Raw genomic sequence first — 10,515 nt, 5'->3', positions numbered from 1 at the left:
TGTTCTCACTGTAAAGCTAATTAACTTCATAGAGACAGAACTGTTAACAGTTACAGAATCATTTTTTCCAAAATGGCAATTTTGTTCAGCATAATTTATTTAGCCGACCTAATCTTTGTTTACATTCCGTCTTTTTTAGTTACGATACCAAACCCACCAAAACCAATTTAACTGAGCTTCCACTGTTTGCCATGTATGACGATTCTAACACACAATCAGAGCGAGTAAGCCGGTTTGAAAAGGTACGCTAAGGGACGGGATTTGAAGGTGAAGAGAGTCGATGTGTTGTGAATGTCTAATCAGGCCTGTAGCCAAGTCTGACGTCACACTCTACAAGCAAACAACAACATCTTGGCACAACCTTTCAGTTGACTCATGCTGCATGTGGAGGTCTTTAACTCACTGACACCATCTGGAACACCTGAAGATACAATGAAGTCATCAGGTCCTGCTGCTGAAGAAGCTTCCAGCAGCTGCACACACACGTCTGCAGGGGGAAGAGAAGAGAAGGTGATGAAGATGGAGATGACAAACATCCGTCATGAGTGTGTGTAAGTATGTGAAATGTTATTCATGACCGTCTGCTTACAGGTCTTTGGAAATGTCATCACGTCTTACTTGTTGTTGTTGATTGGTTAATACTCCCACAAACAGGAAGTCAGGGGTTGATGATCCTATTTTCCTCCACAGAAGAAGGTGAGAAGCAGAATTTTTATGTTTTTGTTGCCTTTAAGCTTCAGCATCGCCATAAAGCCCATAAACATAGACAAGTACGGGATTCAAACTCACAACACTGAGCCCATTGTACCAGTGTTCCTCCTGGTGAGTTGTGGTTGGTGATCCCTACGGTTAGAAACAAATGTCTAAGAATGCAGTAAGAGGTTTAGAACCCACAACCCTGTGGTCATGAGGCAGCAGCTTTACTCAGTGGAGGGAGGCAGAAGTTATCAAGCAACAAACAGAAGATAATAAAAAATTTCACAACCATTACAGGGAACAAAGTACCAAACTCTGCTGTTTGTCAGTTGCCTCTGGTGGCTAAAGCTGTAAAAACATTCAGGCTAATTATTTTCTTTGATCTTATAAAAAAAAGTTTAATTATCTAACCATGTTCAGAAATCATTGTGCAAACCTAAGATGGGGCTAAGCCTGGCAGCATGATGTGTGTGTGTGTGTGTGTAAAGCCCAAATTCAAAGAGCGAGAGTGTGTAATGGGATTAGTCCGAGCCATTTGGCAGATAGTCTGGGCTTTGTTGTGTGGCTGTGTAGACACTCGCTGTGTGTATCTGGACACAGTCGGGACTTTAGTGAACATGTTTAATGACTACCCCCCCACCCCACACACACACTTTTATACACACACACCCCGCATTACAATCCTACAACCTCTATGAACCCACTGTGAAGTCCCTTTCCCCTCAGTCTTTATCTTCCTCCCTGTGTGTGTGTATGTGCGGATTAAGATGGACTGGAGGTAAATAAGGAGAGCGAGGACAGTCTGGTGCTTCTGGTGCGCAAGTTGCTGCCCGTTTCTTTCGTTTACTCGCTTCCACAGGGTCTTTCAAATTCTGTACTTTACCTCACGTACAGACAGAAATCAGCTCTCGTCACGTCAAGAGACCTTGTTAGTCGGGGTGGCACACGTACAGTCAGGTGTGTGTGAGGCGCTACTGTGACTTGGCAGGGAGGAAAAAGCAGAAAGGCACAAAAACAAACAAAGTGTAGAACATTTACAGCATTTCTTATCTTCTTTACACTTCTATCTGGCATCACTGTGCATCTCTGCTGACCTTCGGTTTGTTTTTCTACTCCTTTCTTTCTAAGGAGCCCTGAGTGCATTCATCTCTTCCAGCCCCTTAACATCTGTTCTCATTACCAGTATGAGAGCTGATTACCAATCAACGTGCAAACGTATTAAATCAATCTGCAACAGGCAATTATTTCTAAATCACTCCATCACTAAGATCATACACGGAAATATATGAGAACAACTGAAGCAAGTGGAGATATAGAGACGCAGCAATTACTGAAACTGGTAATACTGTGAGACTGGAGCACAACGGGTGCTTAGTTTAGTTAAGCAGAAATGCAAACACATCAGTATTCTGTCAGGCTCTTTGGTAGAATTTTGAATAGATTAAGATTTTACAAAAAAGAGGCTGTAGAGAGACAGAGATTGATGGCTCAGCAAGTGCAGAGCTACTGGAGCATTGTAACGCGATGAAATAAACAGAATTCCACATGAAACGCATTGTGTAGAGAGAGCAGATGGAGTGAGCGCTGTGACAAAACGTGTGTGTGTGTGTGTGCTTGGATGTTTGTTTGTGACTGGCATCCTCAAATGGCCTCCGCCTCCCTTCGCGTGCATTAATGGCCGTCGTACATCACGGCGCCCGGCGTCTCCCATCAACCCAGGGATGAGTGCAAACTTTAATGATCAGACTCCCAGGGAAATGAAGATGTACAAGTTTCTGAGCGCGATTCTATTCCTCCTGAAGAAGAAAGAATGACCTCGGAAGGAAGAAAGTTGGTCTCCTCACGCCTTCAAGCCATCATTCATCGCTTATTCATTCTAAATGATCGATAAACTCACACATTCCTCCACAACTCCTCCGTTAACAAGGATTTGAGTCGATATACTTTTGGGGATTTTACACATTTCAGCCTGAGACAGACACAGTTGTTGTTTTCACCTTGTTTATTCTGCCGAGGGAACATTGGATCCGTCATTAAATAGTCATTTACATTATGTACAGTAACAATACATTTGAAATGGCTTGATCTTATGATCTCATGCACATTGTCATACAAAACAAATCTGTACACACATTTACACTCGAGAGGGAGGAGTCTGTGCAATAAAAAGGCACCAATGACCTTTGACCCTGCTTTTTATGTCTCGTCGGTCCATATTTCACCATGTGGCACGTGTGACCTCACAGAGAGAGCAGCGGGAGGAAGCCCGTGCAGAGCGGCCGTAGTGATTCACAGCAGAGCGGTAGAGCGCCGTTGATCAGCCGCTCTCTCCATCTTGTCTAAATGCTAACGACCCTCTCTGCAGTGCAGCCGCCCGAGGCAAAGGTGAAAGCCATTTCAGCCGCCGCGATAAAATGAGCAGAGACGAGACGCCTCCACGCTTTGTCCTCTGACTAGAATTTGAATTCCTCCATCCATCGGTTTAACGCACATTCCTTTAAATAATCTCATTACAGACTTGGAATTATAAGTGAATGATTCATCAGTGTCCTACATACACACTCCTGTTTTATTATTTAAGGCCTGGTGGCTGAAGCTGAAATCATACCGCTTCACTTTCCCCGCTGTCCCCAGTCGCTGGGCTGGGCAGAGCGTGATGCTGGAGCTGGTAATCACACAATCAGGGCGGCATTGTCAATTTCCCACCGGTGGCCTTTGCAGTGTGATTGCTGTAATGTTGACGTCCAGACAGAGAGCGCTTACCGACCGGGCCAGACCCTTTAACGTGATTTAGCTTTGGTCAAACGGGTTCCTACAGCATATCAAACCCCTGTTAGAGCTCATGAATGTCAACTGGCATTAAGTATGGAAGAGATTTTTCCAAACAACGCAGTCAGCTACAGAACAGCGCCCCCTGGCTGGTACACTGCTCTGGACAGCGGGATTGATCCTACTGATCAGTACAGTACATCCTATACAGTACATGCAAAGAAGTATGTTCCAGTCCCACCGGGGCCTTTTAGATCAGGTGGTGTCTCATGGTTCACTGGAATATTTAGAACGTTGGCTGAATTCTCATTAGGTAACAAAATGACTTTTTTTAGGGCGTATTCTTATTATTATTATCTTACATACGTTGAAACTGTATGGAGTGTTCCCTCACATCAAGCACTAAACCAAAACCTATGGAACGTTTCAGTGATTTAAGAGAGATGGCAGATTTTGAAGCCATGTACAAACATTTGATAATTATTTGGGAACATTTTCAAATACTGCATTTGGGAACAACACCATCCTTTACTGCTGCTAATCTGAAGTGAAAGTGAGAAGGAAACACGTATGATTGCTAGAATTACAGCCGATTTCAATACTTATTTTACTTAATTTACCACTTAACACATGTATATACAAACCATTACGTGCTTGTTTACTTATTATTTATATTTTAATGAGATTGGCGGAGTGATTTTGAATCAGTGATTTGTCATTTTAGTGTCAAACCTTTCCTCCATCACACACCAGAGTCTCTCTAGCTATTCACAACCTGTAATGGTTTCATGTCATTGTTATTTGATGGACGGGACGTCTTTCCAACCCCCCCTTCAGTCAACTGGAGCTCCAGGGCATCGTGTCAATCACTTGACTCACATTTTGAAATGCAGCCGCAGACCCAGAGAGTTCTGAGTTCCGTGCAGATCAATCTTAGGTGTTAGAAACGCCGCCTCTAGTTGAAGCCTAGTTTGGGTCTTCTAAATGTCGTAAACTAGGTCAAAGTAGGGTTTAATACTTGTATGAGAGTTCAGTGTTCATGATCCAAAGTGCATGTAAACTAATTCACAGAGATTATACCAACTGAAGTTCTCTACAATGTCTATAAAAGGTATGACACAGCTATTTACACACCATCAAGTAATGGTAAAGTGGTACTGACATTGGCAGAAGTAGAGAGCCTGTAAACTTCACGCAACAACGGACGTACAGAAGGCGATAGTGCTTTATGTTTGGCTGCCAGACGCGTTCATGTTTCTTAATCCCATCAATCCGCCCAAACCTTCAGAGGACGTCGCCATAAATCCTTCTGGGAATTAAACGCTATAATTGACGGCTCGAAGATGAATTGATTCTCCATTGACATGTTTCTTTGTGACATCCAATCGACCGATCATCACCTCTGACATCGCCCCAAGCTAATACGGTATAAGTGAGGGCACCGTGGGGAACGCCTGAAGCTACAGTACGACAAGAACTTCTCCAGCATTCAAGATGGACTCTGGAGAAGTGGGGGGCAGGGGGAGAAGCAGCACTAAATTAGGCTGTCCAAAGGTGAAACACACAAGATGCAATTCATAAAAAATAACAGCGCCGTGCTAAATGGGCATGTTAGCATTAAGACTCGCGATTCATTCGGTTTCCTCTGGCATCAAAGCAACAAACCAACAAAGGAAATTGACAGTTCACTGCTTCAGAGGTGCACATTTCAAGAGTGTGGGCAATCCAAATGACTGCTGTGGTGGTGTGTATGTGTGTATGTGTGTACGTGTGTACGTGTAGGGACTGTGACAGTAAAATGCTTGAGGAAGAGGCCCGGTGCCACTAGAATGCATAAAAATCCAGTTTAAATACATCACTTGTATGTTTACTGACGACTTAATTTTGGAAATACCTTGGTAACAACAGCAAAAAGCTGCTAACAGACGTTTCTAAACGCAGTTGAACACGGCTGCGTGATGCTAGCGCTGTGTTTTATGAATTACCCCCCATGGTGTACAGTGGAGGCCCCAGTGGAGTGTGTGTCCTCCAAAGTTTGTACCAACTAGTCTACTTCTACAGCCCCCACCTCCCTGCCGCTACTACACACATCTTTAACACATAATCACAGTCACACATCTCTGCACATGTTCTTAAGAGTTCAGTTTAGACATTCAGCTTTGGCCCGACTGTGAAGTTGAGTAGAAAACCATCGTAGAGCCATGAAACAAAAAGGTATTTTGGGGGGAGTAGTACCTGTTAAATATCCTTCAAACAAGGCATTTGGTCAATTCAGAGCGCTACGTAACTTCACAGGATCAAGTAAAAACATTATGACGGAAACATTAATCTACAACCTTTACCTGAGTTTCAAAGTGCAGTCAAATATGAATACCACCAAATTTCATCTCACCGCCGACCACCTAAAGTAAAAAGACCCATAGCATTGCTTTTTCCAGAGTGGAGGCAGCCAACACACACATATACACACACACGTCTAAGGGAAGGGCTGATGTCGGAAACCAACTTGAGCACCTTTGACTGTTCTGTCATCCAAACATCCATCACTTCACACACTCTGAGAGTAAACGTGCAGCACAGAGCCCCCAGGTATGAGACTGGACTCGTGCTGGACTTGTGTGTTGTGTGTAAGTGTGTACAGTATGGCGTCTATATGAGCAGCGGCTGTGTGAATACTTACGAAAGCTGCTCGTCACTTTGGAGTGACATTTAACTCAAAGAGCTCCGAGTTCTGGGAAAGAAATCGATGTGTGAGGGTTTGTTCTTCATTTCTATATTGAGCGGTGTCAGTCAACACAAAGATAATGGATCTGACTTTTAAAACTGGGGATTATTACCGCTGTCTCGTCTACACGTCTGTCTGTGTGGGTGTGTGTGTGTGTCTTTGTGTTATTGGAGTGCTGTTGTGTGGGTGTGGGTGTGTGTGTGTGTGTGTGTGTCTTATTGGAGTGCTGTTGTGATGAATCAGTTCCATTAAAGAGACTAAATCAGCAAAGGAAGGAACGACAACTCCCATCAACATCAACTGAGATGGACAAACAAACACGGTGCTAGTGTGTGTGTGTGTGTGTGTGTGTGGGCGTGTGTTTCTCTGCTGCAACATTAACAGACGTCTCCATCAGTGCTCAGGAACATGACTTTCTGGTTCCTCCTGTATTTTAACCAAGCAGAAAATCAGAGTGGATGTGATCAGATGGGGATGCTGACCTACTTCCACTCGGCCAATTCTGCCATAAAAGCAGCCGACGGAGCCGCCAGACCTCGAATTAGAGAGAATAGCGGCGGCTGAGAGGAGAGCCGGGTCATACGGTGAAGTCCGGTCTGTCTGACAGCGTCTCACCTGGAAGATCAGAGTGGACGAGGCAGGAGGGAGAGTGAGAGGGAGAGGGAGAGGGAGAGGGAGAGGGAGAGGGAGTGGATCTCCTCTGAACATCTCCATGTAGCCTAACAGGAAGACCTGGGCCACAAGCCGGAGGAGCGCAGAGATAACGATCTAGCACTTTGGCCTCAATTGCAGTACCTGCCTCACAGGAAGAAGTGCGTGTGTCTGTGTGTGTGTCAGTGTGTGTGCAAAGGCATGTGGATTTGCAGGGGAGTGTTTCTTATTTACCCAGAGTGAGCGTTTAACAGTGCTGATAAACTAATCCCGTCTGCTCCTCCCGCTTCCTTTTCATGTGCGCTTTGCTGTGTGCAGCGTCAGCGGCTGGGAACATCCAGGGGGCCAGGGAGGACGCCGACATGGAGAGCCGGGTGTTACAACAGACAAGACATCAAAACGCCAAAGCAGCAGGCGCCGCAGGGACTCGTAACAGAAAACATTCTCTCCCACCTCACACACCAGAGCAGCTGAGGTAGGAAAAATAATAAATAAACACAAGTAATTAAGAGAATCAACACGACTGGCAGAGCAGGAAATGGTTTTGATGAGGGGGGGGGGGGGGGGGGGGGGGTTAGGGGGGGGGGCTGTAACATGTGTGGTGTAAAGTTCCAGTGATGAGGACTTGCTACTGATGATACCACACACACATACACACACACAGGCGCGGCACGGATATCCAGTGTCTTCAAAAGAAAGAGAACAAACGTCCTCCTTATTAATAATTTAAAAATGGCGTCCCTCTTGGTTCTCTTTTAGGCCATGCCTTGATTTCAGTGAATAGTACATGAGCGCACAGCGGTGCTTCTCTCTGGCATTCTGCTTTCGTTTGCGTCCTTGTCGAACGAACTGAAGGACACTTTGTTTTTTACTTTAAATGCCAGCCGAAGGTTTAAACAGATTCGGAAGATGGCGCCACTTCTCCGGGAAAAAAAACAAAAAACTGAATGGCACTTTCAAATTGGCAGTAAAAACAAAAATCTGAAGAGGCAAACTTGCTCTTTTCCCCTCAGAACATGTTGCTCCACCTCCTTTTCAACGCCACAATGTCTCGGCGACGGCGGAGGCGGAGAGGTCACAGATCGGTGGCAAGACGGTCCGCGCGGGAGCCGCCATCGCTTCTGTTGTCACCTCTTCCTCCACACCTTCGACAGCCAGATCTTCGCTGTCTTGTCGCTGTCGGGTGAGAGACAGAGACAGAGAGAGAGAGTGAGAGAGAAAGAGAGCAAGAGACAGGGGGAGTGAGCAAAGCAAAATGAAACAAAGAAGAGCATCAATCAAGGAGTCTTTGCTCTCAAAACCTCCCATTGTACATCTGATACAACATAAAGGGTAAACGCTTCACACACACATGCCCACACACTCTCAAAATATGAGAAATAGAATCTTGAACCTCTTGGAAAAATAGAGAAATAAGTCAAACTAAATGTAATCGCCCCTCTAACAGGGACAGCCCCGGCTCCCTACAGACCTGGGGAATTCAGTTTGCACTTTCTTGCCAATCCCATAGGCGATATGATGACATCATACTTTCAATAAACCAACATCGACCCAAGAGAAGCCACCGCTCGGCCCGGTGACAGAGAGGGTCTGTGAAAGGCAAGGTAAGCGGATTCCTCAGCCGGAGCAGAATCCATTCAGCGTGCGAAAACACATTTGCACAGGTGAGGACAAACGACTCGGCGCCGAGCTATAAGTCAGCCGCTCAGTCAGAGCCATGCAGTTTATCTCCATGAGGGCAGGAGGCCAGGAATGAGCCGCTAACCTGTGACGAGGTCTGAACAAATGTGGGCCGGGTAAGAAGTCTGAGAGCCAAACGTCAACGGAGAAGCAAAAAGACAGACAAAGCAGGACAAACGGGAGGAGGGAGGAAATGATGCAAAAGTGAGAAGGGAGGGAAGAAACAGAAAGTAAAGGGTTGGGGGGAGGGTGGGGGGGTATAATAATTGGAGGAAATGTTGATAAGTACCAGAGGAAGGAAAGTAAACAGAGCAGAGCATCATGGGAGGCTGGTGGCTCTGCCTTTGATGGCCAGGACCCGGCGAGGCAGACAGGGGGTCAGGCCGGGCACGTAGCTCCACAACTTCACCCTGCAGTCGCTGCGGTCGAGAGGGGGGGAGGGGGAGGGAGGGGAGGAGAGGACAGGAGAGTGAGTGAGGTGAGGAGAGGAGAAGAGGAGAGAGGGAGAGAGAAACGGAACAACAGGAGCGAAGATAGCAGACGTGAAGGAGAGGGAGGATGAGTTAGTGGATGGGCTGAGGTACGAGAATGCAGACGGAACACACACACACACACACACACACACACACACACACACACACACACACACACACACACACACACACACACACACACACACACACACACACACACACACACACACACACACACACACACACACACACACACTCTCCGTCTAATGCAGGGCAGAGCGCAGACAAAACACCTGCCAGACAAAACAGGATGTGTTGTGACCCACTCAACACTTCACAAACTTCAATACACACACACACACACAAACAGATGCACACACACACGCAGTGCTTGAGATGAAGCAATGAGTCATGGTCCATTATTTCAGAGAGGTAACAACTTGTTTTCAAAGCCGTATAATCATAAATGCAGAGCTTTGTCCGGCACCACACACCGTCTCCTCCTCACAGCTCGTGTCGGTTTATAAACAATCAGAACTTAATTAATAATAAGGCATAAACCCGTCAGGCATGCTCATTAATCCCCTCATTAGATGGACATGCTGATCTAAATCTATCTGACGGGCGCTGTGATGAGGAGACGTTTGTTATCTTACCTGGATGCGGTGAAGATGTGCCTGGAGTTGGTGCATATGGCGTTAATAGGGCTGTCGTGACCTCTGACCTCTCCGATGGGCGTGAAGTTGTCCACGTTCCACACCTTCAGTACGCCGCCGCGGCAGCCGCTCAGCAGCATGGGCCGGCCCGGGACGTACGCCAGCGCACACACCCAGTCCTTGTGGGCGTTGGGGATTTGCTGTGGGAGTGAAGGGAGCAGGAGGAGAGGGAGGTGGGACGGAGAGAGGAAGTACTTTTTAATGACTTTACATAAGTTTGGGAATTGGGGTGGCGCCGGATTCGAACCCGGGACCCTTCTTTGCGGTTTGGCAACGAGGTAATGTTATTTTTATGGCACTTTTCAGACACAAAAGCTTAAATCAAAGTGATTTAAAAAGGCATAAAGATGTTAAAATGACATGGACGGCAATAAAAAGGAAAGCAGGAAAGCCAAAACGTTGGATCCCTGCGTCAGCGTGCCTTGCTCACAGGCTGGCTCATTTATCGGGCTCATAAATTAGCTGAAGCCAGCACATTATTGAAAGGGAATTACACCGAGCGGACAGCGAGGCAACTTCCATGTATATTTAACATAGCGGTGTGGTTTCATCCCAGCGGTCCTGCAGTAACATGAAGCACTGCAGGGTTCCATCTCCTCTCTCCTCCGCTCCACCCACAAGACATTATTGCATTTCATATCATATAGAGTCCAGCCGGGGTGTTTCATGGTTGGACAAGCGTTGAAATCTCTTTGAGACTTAAACAGCTCTGAGCTATGAGGCAACATTTCCAGGGAGATTTAAAACTTCTTCACAAATGTCAAAAACGCTCTTTAGTGGCTCCAGCTTTTCTTTTTTGACATTT

The 10,515-nt window shown here is 46.2% G+C and overlaps 1 protein-coding gene across 3 annotated transcripts in view; it reads right to left on the bottom strand.

The window, feature by feature from the left end:
• Positions 1-3,932: 3,932 nt before the first annotated feature.
• Positions 3,933-10,515, bottom strand: part of kif21b (kinesin family member 21B) — a 42,238-nt gene continuing 35,655 nt past the window's right edge. For 2 of the 3 annotated variants that reach the window (XM_076147193.1, XM_076147194.1), the window contains exons 32-33: positions 9,651-9,850; positions 3,933-8,017 (exon numbers count right to left, since the gene is read on the bottom strand). In XM_076147193.1, the coding sequence (XP_076003308.1) occupies positions 7,969-8,017; positions 9,651-9,850 (249 nt within the window). In that variant the 3' untranslated portion in view covers positions 3,933-7,968. Of the gene's footprint in view, positions 8,018-8,053; positions 8,941-9,650; positions 9,851-10,515 lie in introns of those variants that run through there. The other variant, XM_076147195.1, reaches the window with a different exon arrangement.

The sequence above is a fragment of the Genypterus blacodes genome, unplaced genomic scaffold (genome assembly GCF_046128005.1).
Source record: "Genypterus blacodes isolate CSIRO-AG114 ecotype Tasmania unplaced genomic scaffold, CSIRO-AGI_Gbla_v1 ptg000037l_1, whole genome shotgun sequence".
Taxonomy (NCBI): Eukaryota; Metazoa; Chordata; class Actinopteri; order Ophidiiformes; family Ophidiidae; genus Genypterus; species Genypterus blacodes.
The sequence above is the reverse complement of the archived record's forward strand: the minus strand, read 5'-3'. Positions and strand labels throughout refer to the sequence as shown.